Below are 23,809 nucleotides of genomic sequence, written 5' to 3' on the forward strand. Positions count from 1 at the left end.
CACAAGAATCCCCTTTCAGCTCTCCACCTTTGGAGACCGTTTCCGCTCCCCATTGTCTCCTTGCAGTTTTGTATCTGCATGGCTCCTGTGTAATGTGAGAATATGACCCGCAATATCAAATGTTTCCCTTGGCAATGTGGCCGCAGAGAGGAAGGTCCTTCCCCACTTGGGACTTTAATTTTCTGTAACTTGGTGCAGGTGTTCCACAAACTCGGAGTCCCTCAAACCCTATCAGTTTTGCAAACTCCTCTATTGGAAGTATTTGACGCGACTGTAGAAGGACAAAAAGTATCTTGCCTGATTGATATTGTGATCTATTTAGCTTACAGGGGAATGGTTCCCTTCTTTCGTCAATTGGTTGGGTTGGCCTGAAGGGAACCTCGCCCTCCCTCACTACTATGGGGTGGTTCTGTCTTCCTCTCTCTGTGGTCCCAGGTTCTCTGCGGGGCCTGTTGGGATCTGGAGGCCAGTGTATGACTGGCCCTTGCTCAGTCACTAATCTTGTTCTGCTCTTTTTGTTTGTTTGTATTGTTAAGTCATTAACACATATTAGCCAAGGCTGGGCGGCCCACAGATCCTGGGTATTTCTCTGGGGTTTTGTGCCTTACTGGATGATCTTCCATGTTCTTGGAGAATTGTTGGTTTATATAAGGTCCTGTGTGACAGTTAATAGAGGCAAACTCTTAGCCATGGTTTCGTAGCCCTTTACAAACGGATGAGCATCAAGAATTTCTTTTCTTAAGTTCTCAGACTTATTTAGTTGTGGCAAGACCTAATATTACACATCTCTATGGTGAAGGCAAACATTTTCGGATCTTAATATAGGGTAAGCCATAACAAATTGGATCGATCTCATTCTTTAAACATCCAACTCTAATTATCCATCTTCATTGAACTAGTAAAACCTAAATTTCACCGACTTGTGTATATACTGTCTCTTAATTTCCATTTGTCTAATTCGCTGCATAATTGTTTGAAAATACTTAAAATTGATTACTCAAAAACCTATTGGATATGTAAGAAAAGATTGGTTTTGATTCAGGAAAGCCACTGTGGTAAAACCGGTAGTTCCGGCATTCTCAGTGGGGTGTGCAGAAATTCTTGCTGCTTCATGAATTCTACTACATGGGTGTTTGATGTGCCCTAGCATCCTTATTGTGTCACACAAGCTCTTCAGAGTCTGAATAACACAATGCACGAGTCTGTCGTCTTGTTCTGTATCTCTCCATGTTCCACCATGCCAAAGTTCTCCTCGGCCAGTATCGTAATCACTGGCATGGTCACTGTGTGGTTTTGCAGGATTAATGGAGCCATGCCTGGCTACAGTCATGCATGACGTTCTTTTTAGCTGACCGTCACTGCCAGGATTTGGCCCTGTGAGCCCAGAACTCCCACTGGCTAGGTTCACTTTCATAAGTAAAACCAAAAGCTGATGGCTGTAAGGTTTAGACTTAATCTTAATCACACAGCTCTGGGCAACCCTGCAGACCATGGTTATTCTCACTGATGTCACCCAATGAGCCTGAAACATGTCTGGAGATGCTTGTGGCCTTGTGCAGAAGGGATATTATCAAGCTCTTTGGGCTGGCCTGCCCCTTTTTGTGTGGGACAAAGCCTGGTTTGCATATGGTCTTCCCCTTTTCTAATTGCTTGGCAGGCGAAGAAAGGTGGTCTGGAGGGTTGCCGAGAACAATGCTGGAGGTTAAGATTAATTGTAAACCTTCCAGGCATCACCTCTTTTGTTTTTTTGCTATAGGCTCCCTTTCATCCCATCCTCCAATTCCATAACTGTTTGATGTTTTGCATTCCAATCTTCTCAGCATACACTAATCTTTTTCATTTCTGGGTTCAGAGTTCACACAGCTCAACATAACCACCATGTTGCTTCTACCGCTGCTGTTTTCCTGCATAGTTTCATGTCTTGTTGGGACAAATATTTGTGATGCTCGAATTCTTCAGCTTTTTATAAGCATGTATTGGAGCCATGTCTCTCCTGAGTGGAAGGACTCTTTTCAAATATGTCCATTAAAAAGAAGTTGGATGGTCACACATTTGCCCCTTCTTCCTGCTAAATTGATGGACATCACACTTGCTCCCATCTGCATAGTAAGATCATTATGGCTAGGTTTGAAAGTGTCGGTGAGGCTGCATATGTTAAATCTCACTTGAATCCTACAAGAGGGCTGTGCTGCCAAATATAGGAAAAAGTGGCTATGAAAACAATTATTCCATAGGCAACCCACTGTCAATTTGAGTGATTTGGGTAATTGAAACATGCATTTGTATTTTTTCTCTGTGCCGCCAGATTCTGTACATTTGTTATGTGGTATTTAAAGCAACTTTGATCATTTGAATAGCTAGTTATCTGGCCAAGACTTTTTTTGGAGCCCATTAGTGCCATGATTGAGACCCACATGAAGGGTGAGTGCTAAGATCAGAGTGGAGGCACATTGGCTAAAAAGCTTCTGGGTCTTAGGATGGAAATAGCATGTGGCATAAGGATCAGTATATCAGGCCTAGCAAATTCTTAAAATGTCCACTAGAACTGCAGGTCGAGTTCCTTAGTTTCCATGCTTGATCTAGAGAAATGCACTCGTCCCATGGTGACTGGTGACAAAAAATGTAGAATTGCTTTTTGTAAAATGGTGCATAATACCATCACTCTTCATTTGTGGTGCAATGCTGCCACCCCCAGGCCAGCAACACACAATGAAAGATATTTGCCGATTACTGCAAACAAAGCTTGTTTGCAGTAAATGTCAAATAAGATCCAAACATCCCCATACTGAACAGCACAGAGCTTTGTGTTGGCTCCGGTGCTGGAATAACAAGAGTGCTATTGTTCCCTTCTCTAGGGAGGCTTGGCAATCTGTGTGTACACCCGTGCTTTCAGACCTGAGTCACTTGTGCGTAGGTTCCCTTTCATTTGGGAGGTACGCCGTTGTATGACGCAGGTTTAAGTCCACCTTTCAGTACGATTCTGAGAGCACACTTGATGTGAATATAGTTCTCCCTGCACATCGGTCCTGTTACCTGTGCCGCTCTTTATCCCTCACTGCTCACTGGTAGTGGCTATACTGCACACAGCCTCAGGGCTTTTTTTTGCATTTCTTCCCATTACAGGGTAGGCCCATCTGTGTTTTACCAACTCCTGCTTGGGTATTCCTGTAGCCTACCTCTCTCCCTGCCAGGGACAGCCCCCTCCCCCACTGCCCGGTATGGCTTCATTTGCTAGCTCCTGTCGGCGTAGCTACCATGTGCCCCTCAGCATGGGTAGTTCGTTCCTCTGTAACCCCTTTTCAGAGGTGGCCTTTTCGTTCTGCATCTCCAGTAAAGGGTGGATCTTCTATCCCACCACCTTCAGTGCCCATCTTATCCATCTCCCATGCTCTTTGCTTCCTACCTGTGGGAAATAGGTGTGTATGTTCAATGTTGCCTCAATGTGCAATTTACTTCTCCACCACCGCCTGCTAGGAGTACCTCTCATACTTGCACTACTGCTTGCCAGGTGTTGGGTTTCCTGCTCTCTTTTTCCTGACTGTGCTAGCTCTACTGTACAAACCTCTGAAAATGAGTGTGGTGGGTCCCTCAGCAGTCCCTTTACCTCAGAAGGGATGTGGATCAGGGATGAGGTACATCCCACAATAACGAGGAACCCTGCAGAGTAGACTGGTTTTTTCCTGTATTGGTGGTAGAGGCAGCTTCTACTAAAGGTTTTATCTCTATGGGGTAACTGAAGTGCACATGCTGTCTGAGGCTGAGGTGTGCTCCATTGTAGCCTCTTCCCATTTATTTTTTTTTTTTGCCCCCCCCCCCCCCTTTTTCATTTCTTGATAAGCCTCCTAGTAGTTGAGGCTTTCCCCCTGCTAGTCGATCCCATTATGAGATCTCCTGAAGAATCCCTCTTTTCTTGTGTGGGAGTTCACAAATGAGACCAAGGTTTACATCTCTGTCTTGAAGTGTTTGACTCCCTCACTCGCTGGAAGCAAAAGATAGGACTCTTGAAACATTGGGGTTAGGGCTGGTGCTGGCACCACTCATGCTTGTCTGTATTATAGGTTTTATCTATGGAAGGGGCATGTTGGGTCCATGGGCTGAGCCCTGAGTTTACAGTTGTTTGGGCAGAATTACATTTTTGCGGTTATTTGGAAACACTTTGTGGGGCTTTTTAAACTTTGCTCTTTCTTTTTGCTGACTTCCCTAATTTTTTGCTGTACTTTTCTGGCCAGAAGGACTTCCACTCTAGTCTCCTTGCCACTGAAAACCTTTTTCTGTTGTACTGCTGTAGTAGCCCAATATGGTTACCCGTGCTAGGCCCTGAAGACCCTCGCGCATGGAAACAAGCACAATCGCCATACACGAACTGATATGACAGACACTAGGTTCAATTCCCAAAATCTAGGGTTTATTGCAAAGCAAATAGTCTCAGTCGGCCGACTGGATCTCACATCTCGCAACATGTCTCACTCGGACCTCGTGAGACGCAAGAGAGCGAACATTCTTCAACAGTCTCATATATACAAAAGGACAACCATACTATCAGTTTGTGACGCATCAAAACCACCCATAATGTATCTTCTTGATCTAGGGTTCGGTGATTGACAATTATGACAAATATGACACCTTCTGAGACGTTTCTTTGTTCATCTATATTACTTGATTTAGCAACAGTTGCAGTTTGCAAGACACAGACAGAATTCTTTGTTACAGAGAACATAATGCACTTGTTTAGTGAACAAACCGTGTTCGTAGGAGAGACACATTCCAACGCATGTCATCTTTTAGTTTCTAACTAGGGGTCAGTCTGATCTAAGGGCCGTAAGAGTATAATTCATGCCTTTAACGGCCTGTTTCTACAGCTTCAGCGAGACCAGCTGGCACCTGGCTTGGTGATTAAATACCTCTCGGCTCGCCTTCAAGGACTTGTGAGGGAGGAAAACAATGTATTTCTGTACTGCTTGGGCATTTCTGTCTCGGCTGGTCTCTCAACATGTAACTTGTGGCCTTGCTTTGTGCAAGAGCAGAACGAAATTAAATGCTTTTTTGCATAGCGTTTGAACAGAAAAGCAAGAGAAAGCAAATGGCAGATCCTGCGGGAGCAAAATGGATGCTCTATGGTCATGCTGACGATTCTGTAATTGGCGATGCTGAGCATATGATGCGATTGGTTTTCGGCCAACATAATATAACATCTATGCTATGGTAGGGTATTTTCTAGACTCACACCCGGACTGGGTTGCATTTTAAGCATCATGTTTTTAGACCTATTGTGATTGAGTCACAATACCAGTGTTTTGGGAATTAGGTTGGTGCTGGCTGTAATTTAGTTTGTGCTTTATTGGCAACGCCTCCCTGTCTCCTGCACCAAATGCCCAACGTGCCAGTATGGTAGCCATTGGGGGCAATAATGCATTTATTAAGCTGTATTCCCAGTCATTTTTTGTCATCCCTTTGTTTGGACCACAAGACATGGCAATAATTGCAGTTGTGTGGATATGTGCTTGTTCTGAGGTAACGTCTACCCCACCTCTAGTGTTTAAACTGGGTTAGCCTGTTCTTCCGTCCGACTTGCTTAACCCACGTGTGGACCAGAATGTTCGGCAATTTTAATGATTGCCTGATTGACTTTCTGGCAAATCCTTTGCGTCTCTGCCTGGTGTGTGATTAAAGGGCTGGCTGAAGCCATCCCCCGAGTAAATGTGCTTATCTGGGGAGGCCAGGTATGTTTCTCAGATTCTTACCTGAATTGCTGGGGGATTGCCATGAAGGTGTGCTGCTGAATTTGAGGGATGTTGTTTGGCCACATTGGGTGGTCCCTGGTTCTTTTGTCCATTAACCAGTTTCCTTTTAAGGTGGCGTGGAAGTTCTTCCTGGGTTCTTTCTTGTCCTCCATGTAACTGCCCCTCTGACGTCGTCCTTGCTGGCTGTACCTCATTGTTGCTCTACATAGGTTGATGCTGTGTATTTTTGCAAACTCCCACTGGACCAAGCGCCTCAAGATAGGGAGTCTACCTGGCCTGGAGGAGTGCTGGGCCACCACTGCGACCACTTCAGCTCTGTTTTGGGCCATCCTAGGTCATCTCCTCCACGTGCCTTCTTTGTGCAAGTGTTATTTTTGAGATGGCTGCCTGTTTTGCCCCTCGAGCTGCCCGGATCACTGTACGCAGGTGTTAGTCTTCCTGGAGCTGTCGCAATCCCTTCTTCTAGCTGGTGGTCACCAACCTGGGTACACGGATGCCTATTGTTTTCATCTGCCTTGGCTGTCCTTGGTCCGGAGTTAAAGCCCATTGGTATTGGATCCTTGTCCGAAACATGTAAAAGACCTGTTACCAGGTCCTCTCGCCGTTTACAAGCCAAATCCTCCGTGACTGGCACTGTAAGTACTTGTCCCCAGGTCCTGATGTATGCCTTGGAATTGTCTTCAGAGGTCCCCTGGGTGTGGGAGTAGTTGGGTTTTGTTGACCCCCCTCCCCCGAACCCTCCCAACCTTGGTAACCATTAACTCCATTGGTCTGAATTCTGCTTTGCTTCCATCCTTATCCGGAAGACTGGGCCTTGGTGCTGGAGCGCTTTACTTTAAGAGGGTGTGGAAGGGGGGAGGGAATCTCCTCTGTTGTTCCCTGAGGTTAATTTCATCTTTGGGTGCACCTGTGGCATAGAACAAGTACTTAACTGGTTTTAACATGCAACTGCAGCTTGCCTATAGACTTGGTCCCATTATTTCATACGGGAAAGAATTTGCCAAACTTTAAGCTCCTAAAAATACTAAAGGGGTACTTACCTGGACGGATATTTTGTGTGGGCCTATGGAGTCTGCATTTTTAGCTAATTACCCGTGATTTAATCGAGGTCTAAAAGTAACACAACTCTGCACTGTGCTTCTGTCCAGAGAAATGTATGGGGTTACTGTATCTTACTTTGCTTCTTTTGTTTCCACTGATTTATAAGTGTATTGAGGCTGTATAGGTAAAATAGGCTAAATATCCGACCTTTAGTGGTTATCGGGGCATAGTTTTAAATTATTAAACCCTGTCACTCCCTAAGAGTACTAGTATACTTGTATATAGGATTCACCTGTGGGCTATCTGTATTGCTGTGTACTAAAGGTTGTTGGCATAGTGCGACTGTTCATGCATTTGGCTTTTGTTGTTCCAGATCTGAACTTTGTAATTGTTTTCCTGTGTCTATGGATCCCTTTTTCTCCCTACCCTTTAGCATTCTCATACCACGAGTGTGCCACCAGGTATAGGTCTAGTATTATCTATAAAAGTGAGAAGAGTCTGATCTCAGGCCCTTGCTGCTGTCTACACGGTTTACTCTGCGATTTATCCTGTGCCTATAGCACTTATTTAAACCTCCAGTCACTTTTGTGTAACTACTAAAATAGTGAATATTTTCCACCCCACCTCCATAGGGTAATTTCTTGTGTTGTCTGTTTGGATTAACTGTACTGTGTGGTAGTTCAGTATTTGATTTGACTAGGGGTGCTGTGAGTTAGGATTGAGGTGCATCCCATAATAGGGTGTTTTTCCCAATGCTGGAATGGCATGGTTGATGCACATCTGCTGAAACGTGGGTTGAGTACTACAAACGTGGAGGTCTTTGCAGGTGAAGACACTGGAAAAGGTGCAAGTGTTGAAATAGCTTGGATAATGGAGGGCCGGATGAAGCTGCGTTATTAGAATGCTGACTGTACTTGAAATCAATGATTTTTGCTTAAAGATTGAGGTACATAGACATCGCTTTCTCTGGCTCCAAGTGACAGAGTAGGGAGAGGTGCACATTAAACTGTGTGGTGTTCTGTTCACAAAATGTGGATGACTTAATTTTCTAAACATTTTTAAATTTATTTTATTGGGTGATGTAGTTTTAAGCACATGATAAACTTTACACACAAATTAATTCCATACAACAATGGCATACCTTGAGCAAAAGAAAGATAACGAAAAAAGTTAAGTGTTGCTAAAATACATAAAAATGTATTAGAATGAGTAGAAACAAATTCGTAATACAAACGGGCAAATCAGCAATGCAGCAACAATAAAAAAAAACATAGTTCATGATTAAATAACGCAAAAAATGTTTTCAATAAAATTTATTGATGCAATAGACAAATGATCATTAGGAGCTGTGCGTAGGTGCCACCAAAGACTTTCCCATGATAAAATGCACAATTTCTGCATATAATGATTAAAGATCGTACATCGGAAATTAAACCGCGTAGAACATTCAATCGGCAGATGTTTAAACGCTTCCCTGTGTTCCAAGCAGAAACGACAGATGTAATTAATCCCCCCCACGTGACATCATACATATGAAGCAGAGGCAAATTATAAGAACATTCTGATTTTTCTTGAACTTTGCCTATTCAAAGAAGATTGTAGAGTGTCATAGGGCTCTATAACCACACTAAAGTGATCATATGTCCTGTAGGACGTCAATACATTTCTATTATTTATCCAATCATTTTCGTACACTTTATTTTAATTTTATTTTTTTACACTCCAAGGGGTGTCTGTGTAAGGTCTTCTTCAGAAAGCTAATTGCTTGTCAAAAGATTTAAGCAGACAAGCATCCAATCATTTTATGCTACTATATAACCGGCTTCCTCATAAATCCTTTAAACAATGTGTTCTCAGTGGGAAACGAAATGGATCTTAACCACTGCAACCTCTGCCAAGCCAAGTGATCTGTGCCTTTATCGAAATCAAACCCAACATATGGCATACAGCAGGAAAGGGAGTCCCAATTGGTAATAATAGCACCCTCTTCCATACTGTAGATTCAATTTGACCTCTTTATGAAACCTTGTGCTTCTGGTGCTTTTCTTGATATAAATTGTTGGTTCCTACTCGGATATTGAGAATTGGCTGTTGCTCAACAGAGGTGCAGTGGCTACTACAAAAAAGATCTGCTCTTGGGTTTGCGGAAACATCTGTACGTTTTGAATTCCTCCTGAGACAGGTACTCCATGAGCTATTGAAGGATGATTGCAAAAGCAGGATCATTTGGGGGCACATGCATCCATCCATGACAGGCATGTTCTATTTCCCTTTGATTTAGACAATGCAGCAAAGGAGCATGAATTGATGCTGAAATTGAAAGAAGTGGTGGATCGGCAGAGAGATGAGATCCGGGCTCAGTCCCATGAGATTCAACAGAAGAGCAGTGACACTGAGGCGGTAAGGACCTGCTGCAGCTGCCTCCTCCATGTAGATGGCAAACGGCTCAACAGAAAGGGGGGGTAGGTTTGTCTCGCCCTTTGCACTTTGAACAGGTAAATACCAGCTTCCTCTAGATGGTGAATACCATCTACTCTTGGCTTTGCGGTTTGTCAATATCTTTCAGACCAATTCCCCAGTGGCAGCTTTAGATCAACTACACAACAATTATTGGTCTGTTTAAAGTTCTGTCCTACTAAAGCAAACTCTGCTCTCATTAGTGAGACTATCTTTCCGTTGGTAGAATTTGCTTTGGTGATTATTTTCTTCAGGTTACAAAAACCACTAAAAATCCCACTAGTTCTTCAGGGCTAGCTGCTTGGTTCACCTACTCGACCTAAAACAAATGTATTGGATCCACTGTAAGGTAAAAGACCCCAAAATGTAATAAATGCTGTTTGCTTTAAATTTGATGTGTAAACATGACCAGTAAAATGTGCCACACCAGATGTGTAAAACCTAGTAGGACTCGCTGTAGCAATGCAGCCCAGTCTAGCCACTCAACACTTCTCATGCAACCATGATTAGCGTTATGTGGCTAGAGTGGACTGGACTGCATTGTTGCTGCCAGTTCGATTATCACTTATGCCTCAGTGCATGGCATTTTCATTGGGCATCAGGCTTAAAGTAAACCGCATATGTTTGCTTTAACATTGAGGCCAATAGAAAAAATGCACCCTGTTCTCCAAATCAGAAGCCAGTTTACCAGCACGGTCAGCAGGTCTTTGATTCATCCACAAATCAAAGGCCAGCTCACCAACACAGCCTGGGGAGGTGTGAGCTATTTAGCTCCTGCTTGTAGCCTAAAACAGCCTAGTTACATTGGCACGAACAGCTACCAGGAGCTACTTTTGCTCCCCATGCCAACCAAACACACCTATGCCAATTTATCCCTTTGCATTTGTGACAATCTCTAAATAAGCATTGAGAAAAATCTATGATATTTAAAGCATAAGGGCTTGTCAAACATAAGCAAGATATTAAGTGTGCATCTAATATGGAAGTTAGATTCGGGGAACGCTATGTACTAGCTGTTGATTCCCCAGTTATGGCCCCTGCTCACTTGGTAATGCTGAAGATCCAGGAGCTGCTTTTAGCTCCTGCTTAGCTAATCTTAATTTCGATCCCTGGTCCTCTGGTTTGGGGGCACCTATTACCCCCACACCTTGCTGCAGCTGAGAGAACGCTTAGTGTTCACACTGAGCTGGCTTCGTGGTATTTGCTGAAAAGATTGTTTCTTTTCAGTGAATAACAAGTTCCTCACCATGAAGGGCACGGGCAATACAATACAAACTGTCTTTCCTTCATAAAATATCTTCGCCAATGTAAATTGGGTGAGGAGATTTTGCAAGCATTGTTCCTTTTCCTTCTCAGTTAGCTTGAATAGTTGTTCTACGCTCTGCAGTGACTCAAGGCCCATTCTATCCTTTCAGCTTGAAGAGCCATGATTTCTAGATCATAGCCTTGTTCATGAGGATATTCAAGTATATGTTACAAGGAGTTTCCATTGATGTGACCAGAACTGATGTCCTGTTGCCAGTGTTTGAAAAGAAATATCATCTGTACCCTCCTCCTTATCTAATCTAATAATATAATAAAAGGCCTGATGTATGTTTGTCTATGTATGTTTGTCTGATGCAGACATACCTGTTGTCACTGCTAGAGGGAGTTGTTGCCTTAGGATATGTACTGCGTCAATGAAAACCTACACTTTAGTCCGTTTACATAGTATCTTGCACTAGTTCACTGAACCCGCCTTCTTGGCCTTTACGTCAATGTCTCTGCCTTGACGCCTCATGTGGATGTATTTTGGTAGACCTTTTCCTCTCTCTATGTCCAATCCCTTCTTGAACATGTACACTCTCCCTGGCAACTATGTTGTTCGTTTTATTCCTTCTTGCTGCAGCTCCAGGAACAACTTGACCGGTTCATGAGAATGAATGAGGACCTGCGCCGTAAGCTTTCTGTGGTTCAGACCCAACTTAAGACAACGCTGGAAAGGAAGATGGAATTGGAGACCTTGATGCAAGCACCGCAAGACGAGATGCACAGGAGGCCGAGAAGTAGGGCCATGGTGGAGAGTTCCAGTCCAGAAAAAGTGAGTTGTATAAACCTTTAAATGTCCCATACAATTAGTCTGAAAGCATTTTATCCAAAATACATGGGACGTTTCAATTGGGGTGAGGTGGAATTTCTGAACTTCCTTGTATCCTTTAGACCGAGGTCGGGGAACAGATGGAAGGAATTCCTCCAGGAAGAGGGACCTCCAAGAGTAACGTGTCTGGGGAAAATGCACTGCATTTTTGCAGTCAGCTTTCATTTTTTTGTATCCTGCATTCTAAAATGATTATCAAATTACACAGTCACTGGGGATATGGGCATGGATTTGTAGGAACATACGATTTATCTGAATACACATATGCTAGCAGTACCAAAGCGCTCACTTGAGACAAAACGGGTTCCAATTAGATCCATGGCAGCGGCTGCTGGTCAGTGGTGCAAGAATCAGAAAAGCGTGTCTTACTGCTCGGCTGCGCAACCTGCGGCTCTCCAGGTGTTTTGGACTACAACCCCCTCCATATCAAAAGTGCAGGTGGACTGATGGGAGTTCTAGTCCAAAACATCTGTAGAGCCAAAAGCTGCAGACCCTGGTCTGAATGCCGGTCCAGATACATTGAGAAGCAGAAATGCATAGCTTAAGTGCATAGTTGTCGGACTGCTGATCTGGCTGCATCAAGTATGGACTACAATAAAGCGCCCATCTTGTTCATGAACAGTTCCATACATTCTCCTAACCCATGCTGCCTACAGAGAGTTTCCCTCTTCAATGTATATTTATCTTCTGCAAAAAGGCTGAGGTTCCCTACTCCTGCTTTCCCCATAATGCCCTGTTCCAATATTTAGTGTGCAGATCTCTGAAAGCACACCTAAACAAGCTGATCACTCAAAACAACTATCTTCTGTCTTTTGAGTAAGAAATCGAGTGCAACAGCACTGAACAAAGAGGAGCCGGCAGTACAAGATGGTGCAACAGACTCCAACCAGCCTTGTTTCACCAAGAAGGAAGTCCAGCAGATTCTGCAGGAACGAAATGAGCTCAAGACCAATCTTTTCCTCATACAGGAGGAGCTGTCCTATTACCAACGGTAGGCATTTGCATTTTTTATGCGTGATAAGGCTCCAGCCCTGTGCAACTACTCATTTCAGGGTGCTCATCTCGACTGTACCAAGGGCCTAGGAACTGTATGTTCACAGCATGCTGTACATGTACTGAGGATCCACTAATACCTGTATGTCAATCACTGAACATATTGTCTCGGGAGGATAGCTCAGCTGCAACATGCTCGCCTTGGAAGCAAGACGACAGTGTATTAAGCGCGTTATAAATAGCCTATCATATGTGGCCCTGACTGGTGTATGGTGGACCTACCTCGGCGTTTGCACCAGTTGCTAATCATGTGAGGTCAGGTACTCGCATACAATAGATCCATCACTGGCCACACTGCTACACCTAGATATGGGGTGATTTCTGTTTGCACGGACTCTTGATTGGCATCCAGTTGGTTGGGTGGTTCCGGTCTCCTGCAGTCAGGAAGCTTGAAATGCATCCGTTATTTACTGATATTATGCCTGCCAGGGAAGCATTTTGACAGCCATTTCAACCCCCCCTCACACACCCCTTTCTCCCCATTCTCCTTCCGCTTCCACAGCATTTCTTTGAAAATAAAGTATTCAGTTATCTTCTCAGTCCTCTACATCCTTGTCCAGCCCATCCTAATTTGCCCCATGACCGCCATGAAAAGAGTAAAGGTACTTTTTCCAGACCTCACTTGGATCTTTTCATTGGGCCCCTTTTTTCTGTAAGCTTTATATATAAAGCAATGTATGTATGTTGAACCCACGGTACCAAATTTTGCAATGGTTCCCCTTGTCTGGGGCAAGATCGTAATCTGTTTGGATGCAAAAATCTTATATGCAAAAACATGTTTGTATATATATGTGTGTGTATGTACGTTTGTCCGGTTATACAAATCCACACAGTTGAACCCCCGTCTAACACATTTTACATGGATTCCTCATTTGTCTGGGGCAAGATTGTAGTCTGTTTGGATGCAAAAAAATGTAATTCGTAGACGCCCTCGTTTACTGATGCTCATCAGATTTAACATTTGGAAAAGTGGCTGAAGCAAAATGTTCGATATGTTGGTTATTCCTTTTAAAATGTATTACTAGTGTATACAGTTCAAAACTGTTTATTAAAACAGTTTTAATGGGAATAAAAAGAAATAAAAAATATTTTTTATATATGCCACTCCAAATATGGGAAATGGCAAGGTTACAGATTACTTAAATTAATCCACGAGAAGAGAGCACAATTAATCCTTCTTGGACTTTTTCTCAAATGTGCTGAAGCCATTAAGTGGCTGAAACATGCCGCACAAAAAAAAGACATCACTTGCAACCGCTCCATCTGATGCAAAGCAAACATCAATATCAAGAGCTTCTGAAACACAACAAACAGCAGTACGACTTGTCGACAAGAGCAAAATCCTCCAGGGCACATGAGACACCACTCGATGAGGACACGGCCAATGCAGGGTACCCCAGCTAGTTATATATAGTGTAGAGAAGGAGCGAAGTACCCCCACCTCGAACATCTCACCAACAGAAGCTGTATGTTGGATGCCGGAGTGTGAAACACGTGCAGTACCAGTGAAGATACCGATACCTAGGAGAATCTGGGAAGCAAGGTTCCCATTGAGTCAACCATACTTGAGACAGTATGATGGTAATTTGAATGAAATCCCTGAAGAACCAGAGCGAAAGAATGATGATGATGAAGAAGAATGGTGACGTCAACCACCGTCATGAAGAGCAAAGTTGACGTGTAAGAGAAGAGATGCAGATACTAGAGAATGCCGACAATTCTATAAGGCATCAAGAAAGTATCGAGTTAAAACACATCTTGGGATCAAGATGAAGAAATGTATGCTGCAGACCTAATGAAGATATCCAGCGATTTCACACGTGTACACATGCAAAGAAACGCAAGCCGATGAAGTATTCTTAAAGTCTAGCTAAATAGTGAATAGGTTGCTGCATGCGCCAACGTGTGTGTGTATATATGTATATATATATATATATTTCTGAGGCTTGTGGAATCTGCTTAGATCACGTGCTGTGCACAGGCCGACATCTAGTGGAAGCTGCGGAGTATTACAGTTTTTTTCTTCGAAACTCGAAAATGGGCGTCGACACAGGGCATGCCCAGTAATACTATCCCTAGTGTGACGTCCACTGTACCCATGATCCCTCACACGTGTAGGACCCTCAGATTGTTTTTTTCCGCCATACTGGTCGGAAGCATTTCGCAGAGTTCCCTGGCCTTAGCCATACTTTTGCAAAATATCGTTATATTTTCCCCATTCTCCACCCCAACGTCGAGTCACCGAACTTCCACACTCGACGCCGGCCCGGAGAAGAAATCGACCGTCGACAGCTGCATGACGGATTTGGGCCTCGGAAGGCCTCTGGCCTCGGCCCTGCAAGTAGGGAGAGTGGGGGGTGGACATACTCTACACTCTTTTGGTATATAGGTGGTATATAGGTACATTCTTATATATTCCTACACTTAACAGCCCGCTGCCACAAGGTGCGTACTTTCCAATTCTGCCCCAAGTGCAACCGCAAGTACCCTTGGGTTGACAGACACGCCACGTGGAATCTCTGCTTGCCGAGGGACCACCCTGAGGCGAACTGCAGAGCGTGTAGTAGGTTTAAACCGAAAACACTTGAGGACCATTCGATCAAGCGTTGGGCCCACCACGCCAGGTGTCCATGGCAGCGGAGGGCGCCTTCAGCGATGGCAACAATGCCATGCTTTCAGACGGCGAGGGCAACGTGGCGTCAAGAGACAGCAGAGCGCAAGTCCCTGACCTCGGAAGGTCGTCCGGCAGGGCGGCTATGGGGAAGACCCCCGGCGACACAAGCGCTACCCACAGCACTTCCACAAAGCACATGAAGTCCAACCGAGACTCGATGCGCACGTCGAGTTCTCGGAAAGAGGCACATGGAGAACGGTCCGAATCAGTGTATTCTGGGCAGTCTCGATCTAGATCACCACATGACTCCAGGCAATCATCCACTGTTGCCAAGAGTGCCTCGCTCCCCAAGGTAACGGAAGTTCGATCGTCGGAAGACGAAGCCGACTTCCATCCCCAGACCGCACTCCAGGAGTCGGCGCCCGCAGACCGCGTAAAGGCGGCTCCCGAGTCCCTACCTCCACGTTCTACAGATAGGGACACTACCCCCGAACCTCGACGCCAGGCATCGGAAGGCTCCGAAGGGGCGAAAAGGCAGGGAAAACACTCTTCCGCCCACGGGGAGGGGGGAAAACAACAAAAGAAGCAGTCTCAGCCTCCTTACACACCTCAAAAAATCCACTCCACATAAACAGACAGACAAGTCCCAGCCTTCTGTTATCCCAAGGACCCCTGCTAAAACCAGTAAGTCTAGTCAGGATAAGGCGGAGAAAGTCCCAGAAAGGGTCATTCCCAGTTCTAGAGAATGGTCTAGTGATGACATAGACAGGGTTATGTCAAGGATGTCATCATTGGCAGAGTTTTACACAAAAAACCCTGAAAACTCTCTCTCCTATACTCCCGATGGGTCAGCACCCTCAGGCTCTAAGGATCCAATACCTCCAAGTAAGAAGTCCCGGTTTGAAGCCCCAACACGGTCTTCGGACCCTTTCTATATACAGCCCTACTCTCAATATCCAGGGAATACATCCTTTTGTGAGGATCCAGATTTGGGCATGTTGGAAGAGCAAACTGGTACGGGCTACTATGGGGATGATGAGGACCAAGAAGAGGAAGACCCTGAGACCTACAGAGTAGATTCCCCGGTAGAGAAAGAACCCCCCGATTACTGACTCCCCTGTCGCCAATCAACCTCTCCTGAATGAAGTTCTGTCCCGAGCGGCAGAACACTTCCACATTGACACCCAGGGTGCTCGGGAAGAGCGAGACTTTGCTGAGGAGTTAGTAGGAGAAAGGAGACCTGTTGCGCAGGACATCCCTATCCTTAAGTCTATTCAGAGGAGAATAGACCCCTCACTTATAAATCCCAACCTCACGAGGGCAGTGAACCCAAGGATTGAGAAACTTTTCAGGGCAGCCCAATCAGACCCACTATACATAAGGGGGCATCTGAAGCCGGACTCCGTGGTAGTTACAAACACCCTTGTCATCGTCCGAAGCTCCTCCCGACAAGGAGAGCAAGAAACTATATGGGTTGGGCAGGAAGGTAGCCTCCACTTCCGCCTACCAGGCAAGGATTGCCAACTCCACCACGCTGTTGGCCAGTTACAACTGCCACCAGTGGGAAGAAGTCGCGGCACTCAGACTCTGCCCCAGAACCCTTAAAGAGCCAATTGGCACGAGTTTCCGCGGAGGGAAGAGCCATGTCCGGTTGCATTTTAAAAGCAACCTTTGATGCTGCGGATAACGCCGGCAGATTGATAGCAGAAGGGACTTTTATCAAGAGACACGCTTGGTTACGGCAGTCTGGATTCAAGGCTGAAACCCAAGCATCATTGTTGGATAAACCGATGGAGCCGGATCTGTTGTTTGCTAAGGCGGTCGAGGACGCGCTGAAAAATGCCAAGGATGAGTATGAGACACTACAATCCCTAGGCCAACTAACCAATAAACCCTCTAATTAGTTTAGTTTATTCATTTGTATTGCGCACCAGACCCGAGGGTATGAGGGCGCATGAGCAGCATGGTTATTCAAAGCTTGGTTACAGGTTGCTTATACATTACAGTATTACAGTGTGACAATGGAGGACAATGTGAACAGTTTTACAGGAAGGCTATAATACAATACAGATATTTTACAAATTTACAAATAAACATACTTTACAGGATTGCGGCAGTGTGGTGTTAGAGGTTAGAAGTATTAGTGATCCTTGTTCTTTAACCACTGGATATCGTTGCGTCTGAAGTGTGTATAAGTTTGGGGTGTCCTGAGGGATGATGGTAGGGCATTCCAGTGTTGGGGTGCTTTCACCTGGAAGCTGTTGCCACCCATTTTGGTGCGTTTGAACCTGGGAACTATGAGCAGGTTTGCGTTGGAGGTTCTGGGCGGTCTGTTGGGGGTGTATTTGCATATTCTGTCTACCAGGTAACGCGGGGCAGCATTGTTCAGGCATTTGTGAGTTAGCAGGGCTACTTTGAGCAGGATTTTGTCTAGGGTGTTGAGCCAGTTGTGGGATTTCCTGATGTTGGAAATGTGTTCTCTCCTGGGAATGCTAAGACCTGCTCTGAGAGCGTTGTTTTGTAGCGTCTGAATTTTGTTGGTAATTTGCTTGCTGGCTCCTACGTAGAGGGCATTACAGTAGTCCAGTTTAGATAATACCAGGGCTCTGGCTCGTGTAATGCAGCTCTGGGTGGATAAGCAGGGTTTGGCTGCTCTTATAAGCTTACATGTGGAGGAAGCCATAGAGCTAACCTGCTTGTGGAAGGTTAGGGAGGAGTCGAGGTATGTTCCTAAAGTTTTCACTTCTTTCGCTACCTTGATCGGGTTCCGGTCTATGATGAGTTGGTGTAATTGTGGTCTAGTTTGGTTAGGTTTGAGGTGGAACCAAGGATGATGTGTTCAGTCTTGTCGTCATTCAGGCATAGACTGTGCGAGGCCATCCATGCCTGAATGGTGAGGTACACCATTCAGGCATAGACTGTGCGAGGCCATCCATGCCTGAATGGTGAGGTACACCTTGTTCACCAAGGCCAAATCCTGGTTGTAATCTCCCGTCAGCGGGATGAGGATCTGTGTATCATCAGCGTAGTTGGTGTAGGTGATACCCAGGCCATCTAGATCATCAAACGGGGGCTCTGTAAACACGTTGTACAGAGTAGGGGAAACGCAGGAGCCCTGTGAGACTCCGAATGTGATGGGGTCGGCAGCGGCAGAGGTGGAGAAGACACGCATGGATCTGTTGCTGAGGAATGACTCGATCCAGCCGATGGCTTCTTGGGAGAAGTGGGCAGTTGAGTCTAAATGATTACATAGGATTTTGTGGTCAACTAGATCAAACGCTGCGGAGAGGTCTAGTAAGAGTAGTAGTGTGGTTTTCCTGTTGTCTCTAAGGGTGTCTATTTGGGCTTTCAGATCAATGAGGGCTGTTTCAGTCCCATGTTTGGGTCTGAAGCCTGATTGTCGAATGCCTAGGAGGTGGTTTATTTCAAGGTATTTTTGGATTTGTTGGTATGCTGTCTTGTCGAGTATCTTGAGTAGGAATGGGACGGTGGTAATGGGTCTGTAATTGGTAGGGATGGAAGGGTCAAGGGAAGGTTTTTTAAGGAGGGGGAGGACCCAAGACTCTTTGAGGTTACTGGGGACTGTTCCTGAGGAGAATGATACGTTGATGAGTCTGGTGATGAATGGCGAAAGGTCTCTTGCCGCATCTTTAATGATTTGTGGGTGGCAGAGGTCACCCTTGCAGTTGGATGGTTTAAGGTTGAGAATTATTTTTTCCACTTCGAGAGTAGAGACTTTGGAGAAGCTGAAGCGAGCAGTGTTGGGTGTAGGGTGTGTGGGTGAGGGACTCAGGGGGGTGTTAGTGGGGTTGATAGGTTTGGTAAGGGAGCCTTTCTTGTTTTTAATTTTGGTTTGAAGACCTGTGACTTTGTTGTTTAGTGCATTTTGGACACTAGTGCACCATTGTTTGTTCTTCACGCAGGTATCTGGAGTTAGCACCGGTGTTTCCAATTCTTTGATGATTGTAAACAACTCTTTGATACTGGATTTGGATTGTACAATTCTCTGGTTAAAGGATTCTTGTTTGGCAGCTATGATTTCTTTTTTGTAATTGGCCGTTATTTTATTGAGCATTAACTTGTTGTGGTCTGTTGGAGACTGTCTCCAGACTTGTTCCACTTTGCGTTTTTCCAATTCGAAGCGCTTTAAGGTGGCTGGAGAACCATTGGTGGAGGTGCTTTTTTGGTTTGCATTTTCTTAATTTTAGTGGTGCAATGGCATCTAAGGCTGTGCGCATGGTATTGTTATAGCCTTCAACGAGGTCGTAGGGGTTGGAAGTAGGGAGTTGGTTGAGCGTAGGGAGGATAAGAGGAATCAGTTTTTCCACTGTAATATTTTTCTTGCTTCTTGTGGGATGGCTACGGCTAGCGCCATGTTGGTGATGGGGCTCGAGGCTTCGAGGGAGAAGGAGAGGAGATGATGGTCAGACCAGGATTGAGGAGAGTTATTAGTGATAAATGCTGCACAGTTGTAGTCTGCTACCCAGTCAAGGGTTCTCCCTTTTTATGGGTGGGACCGGATACTTTTTGTGTGAAGCCTAGTTCAGACAGAATGTTATTGATGAGGGTGGCCTGGTGGTCTTTGGGGTCTTTGTAGCCTAGGTTGAAATCTCCTAGGACGAGGCATTGGGAGGAGTTTTTTAGGTTGTCGGTGAGGATGGCACTGAGGTCTTCCTCGAAAGATCCCAGGGGTCCAGGCGGTCTGTAGAGTAGGTGAATGGGTATCATTTGGGAGTTAGCAGTGGGCAGCTTAGCTGTAAGCGATTCGCATGATGGGAGGTGTGTAACGGAATCAAGTCTGATGTTAAGGTGAGTTTTGGCAATGACGGCCAGGCCTCCGCCTCTAGATTCAGTTCTATCCGCTCGGATGATGGTGTAATCATTGGGAATGGCTAGCGAGAGGGCTGGGCCTGCAGCTGCATGGAGCCAGGACTCCGTTATGGCTAAAAAATCTAAGTCTTCAGCTAAGATGAGGTCTGCGATGTCTGTGGCATGGGCAGTTATGGAGCGTGCATTAATGAGGGCACCTTTTATGAGTGGGGCGGTGGTTTTGGTGGGGGTGGTCGCTGAGTTGTGCGCTTGGTTTTTGGTTGTCGTGGTATTGAGTGGGTTGGGTTTGAGTTTTTTTAACGTGAGGTTAGCGCAAGTGCTAATGGTAGTCCGGTTGGTTAGTTTGGATTGGGTGGAGTCTCTGGCTCGGGGCTCATGTAGTTTGGCTAGTCTGGACCGTAGTCTGGTAAGCCTATCCGAGAGGCATGGAGGGAAGATTTGAAGCATGTTTGTGACGCTAGGCTCTATGAGGTGTGAGGTGGTGCCTTGGCTGATCGTGCTGAGGGCAGAGGTAGGCGGGCATGTAGATTTGATAAAGTGGAGAATAATTCTCAGCAGGATTGAGTAGATGCCTGGGAGGAACATTTTGTTGTCTAGATTTGGAGATCATATAGTGGGTAAGATGCCGTGTGTAGGTAGATAGTAGCAGTAGTGACAGCCTGCCTAGATTCGAGATTCTATACACTGTGCAGGCAGATAGCAAATAGTGGCAGCTGGTGCAGCCTACCTAGATTCAAAATTCTGGCAAAAATCAAACACATGGCTGAAATACGTGTGCAAAACAGGGTCCTTCTAAATGCAAAAATCAGGAGTTTAGCTAAGATGCATGTGTAAACAGGGTAGATCTCAGGTCAAAAATCAAGGACATTGATGAAACATATGTGCAAAGCAGGGTCCCACTAGGTGCAAGAGGCAAGAATTTAGCTGAGATACAAGAGCCAACAGGGTACAACTGAATGCAAGAAACTGGAGTATTAGCTAGTATGCATGTGTAGACAGGGTGCAATTTGAATCGAGAATCAATAGCATAGCAGATATGCATGTACAAGCAGGGTGCAACTGGATGTAAGAATCAAGTGTAGTTAAAGTGTATGTACGCAGTCTTACTAGATTCAAAGTTCAGATATATGTGCGGTGGCAGATATAGTTGCATAAATTCAGCGTTAAACCTGGGAGCAATGTGCGAGTAGGCAGGGTAGTAAATCACAGCTGAAGAGAGTGAGTGTAGTGAAAGTAAAGTTTACGTGAGCAATATCGGGATGAGGTGGGGCCTGCACCTGCGAGTCTGCAGGAGCTATTAGTAGCCGGGTATTCCATCAGAATGAAGATTGGTGTCTTGGGGCATGGTCGTGTAGGCACACGGCTGTCAGAGGGTAAAGTACCTTGAGGGCGCCCCACCGGGTGAGCCCAGGATGATCATGGGCGGCTTGCAGGGGTTCTGGCTGACGGCTGGGCAGGCATTGGACAGGCTCGGGACAGGAAGCCAGCCTTCTTTCGTGGGCCTTCCTGGTAGTGGGCCGACTTCGCCTGCCGGTTGGTGATTGGAGCAGAAATACGTTCTGCGGGCCAATCTGAGAGCAGGGAGAGGGCCGAAGTCAGGAAGTCCTGCAGCTAGAGTTGCTGCAGGGTGCCGGGCGGCCATTGATGAGAGGGGGCTCCTCGTGTGTGGCAATGGTGGCACGGGGCACCGGGGCTAATAACGGGCGCCGTCTGGATCAAAGTGGCTGCACGTTAAATGTGGGGAACAAGCACACGAGATACTTTCAGCGTGCGCGCTGCATCTAGGCACGGCATACGAGTGGTACGCATACCTTATTAATGCAAAGGTGCTCGTCTCCGTGAGGGCACTGCATCCGCTTTGTTAGGGAGCTCCTGCTCGACCCAAACCGTCTCTAATCAAAGAGGGAATGGCAATTTTCGTCGCCCATGCGGACAAAATTCCCAGAGAGATTCTGACTATTCCCAGGGGCAGGGTACACCATGGAACAATAACAACCAGCAGTCTACCCAGGGTTATGGCAGGGGTAATAAAAGAGGACGTGGTAAAGGTAGAGGCAGCCCCAGTAGAGGCGGTGGCACGCCTCCACCAAAACAGTGATGCTCCATTCAGGGTCCCTTCTCACACAACCCCAGTAGGGGGACGCATTTCCAACTTCACCCAAGTTTGGGAAGGGATCACATCAGACAGATGGGTGCTGTCCACAGTATCCGCAGGGTACTGCATAGAACTGTTAGAGCGTCCCCGGAACCATCCTCCACGACAAAAAATACATTCTTTGGACCACCAGAAGATCCTTCTCAAGGAGATTGTCAATCTGCTAGCAAAGGACGCGATAGAACTTGTCCCGGGACACCAGGTAAACAAGGGTATTTATTGAACTTCCTTGTGCCAAAAAAAGATTTGACAATGCGCCCAGTATTGGATTTACAGCCTGCAAACAAGTATGTCAAGCCCCAAAAATTTCACATGACTACTCTCCAAGAGGTAATCCCCCTCCTAAAAAAGGGGGATTACATGGCAACATTGGACATGAAAGATGCCTATTTTCATATTTCCATGTTCCCAGCGCACAGAAAGTACTTGCGCTTCAAGGTGGAAGTCGGCACTACCAGTTCAAGGTACTGCCCTTCGGGATTGCTTCGGCTCCAAGGGTATTCACCAAGGTACTGGCAGTGGCGGCAGTACACCTAAGCAGGGAGGCAATCCCGGTGTACCCTTACCTGGACGACTGGCTCATCACAGGGGAGACCCCAGTAATTTGCAGAACAAACATTCAAAGGATTATCGACCTCCTCTTCGAATTGGGCTTCTCAATAAACGAGAAAAAGTCAAGTCTGGTGCCAAGCACCTCCAAACAGTTCCTAGGAGCTATCCTAGACACTCAAGAGGGGTTGACCTTTCCTTCGGAGGAAAGAATTCGTAATATACTGCTGCAAATTCTGCAATATCAGTCCGGTCGCCAGATAACGGTACGCAAAGCAATGCGTTGGCTGGGCATGATGGCGTCATGTAGGCGTCATGTATTTACCTGGTCCCCCACGTGCGCCTGCGTCCCATGCAGGAATGGTTGGCCAAACAGTGGTCTCGGGCAAGTAGTTAGTGGGACGATCTAGTGGTCGTTTCGCCAACACTTGTACAAAGCCTTCACTGGTGGACAAGAGAAAATCTGTCCAAGCGGAAACCCTTTTATGATCCCGAGATACAGGCGGTAGTCACAACCGATGCATGCCTGACAGGGTGGGGAGCTCACCATCTCCACCACACAGCTCATGGTCTCTGGTCTCACTCAGTGGCCAAGAATCACATCAACCTGCTAGAGCTTCTGGCAGTATTCAGTGCGCTTCAAGCCTTCGAGCCCTACCTGCTAAATCTGGCAGTGCAAATCCGGACGGACAGCACTACAGCCATGTTTTACCTGAACAATCAAGGAGGGACTTGTTCGCCAAATCTGTCCAAGCTTGCCCAGAAAATTTGGAGATGGGCACTCAGACGGAACATCTTCCTGTCATCGCAACATGTGCCAGGGGATCTCAATTCTCTAGCGGATGCTCTGAGCAGAGACCCCCTCCCAGAGGAACACGAATGGTGTCTACACAGAGAAGTCATAGAAGATATCTTCTCTCAGTGGGGTTTCCCCACTATAGACCTATTCGCCACAAGCGAAAACGAACAATGCCCAGGATTTGCATCCAGGCTCCCCCAACCAGACTCCCAAGGGAACGCCCTGTAGATGAACTGGTCAGGAATGTTTGCGTATGCTTTTCCACCAACTCCTCAGGAAGGTGGTCAGCAAAATGAACAGAGAATCGATGACGCTCGTCCTGGTTACTCCCATGTGGGCGAGACAACCGTGGTTCCCACACTTACGCAGATTAGCGGTGTGCGAACCCATCAAACTTCTGGCCTGGTACAATCTACTGTCCCAGCACCAAGGT

At 46.0% G+C, this 23,809-nt stretch overlaps 1 protein-coding gene across 3 annotated transcripts in view; it reads left to right on the forward strand.

The window, feature by feature from the left end:
• Positions 1 to 23,809, forward strand: part of RILP (Rab interacting lysosomal protein) — a 259,539-nt gene that overhangs the window by 123,471 nt on the left and 112,259 nt on the right. For all 3 annotated transcript variants that reach the window (XM_069615407.1, XM_069615408.1, XM_069615409.1), the window contains 3 exons: positions 9,064 to 9,182; positions 11,128 to 11,319; positions 12,198 to 12,367. In XM_069615407.1, coding sequence (XP_069471508.1) covers positions 9,064 to 9,182; positions 11,128 to 11,319; positions 12,198 to 12,367 — 481 coding nt within the window. The remainder of the gene's footprint in view (positions 1 to 9,063; positions 9,183 to 11,127; positions 11,320 to 12,197; positions 12,368 to 23,809) is intronic.

Source organism: Ambystoma mexicanum, chromosome 9, assembly GCF_040938575.1.
Source record: "Ambystoma mexicanum isolate Mex_15411 chromosome 9, UKY_AmexF1_1, whole genome shotgun sequence".
NCBI lineage: Eukaryota > Metazoa > Chordata > Amphibia > Caudata > Ambystomatidae > Ambystoma > Ambystoma mexicanum.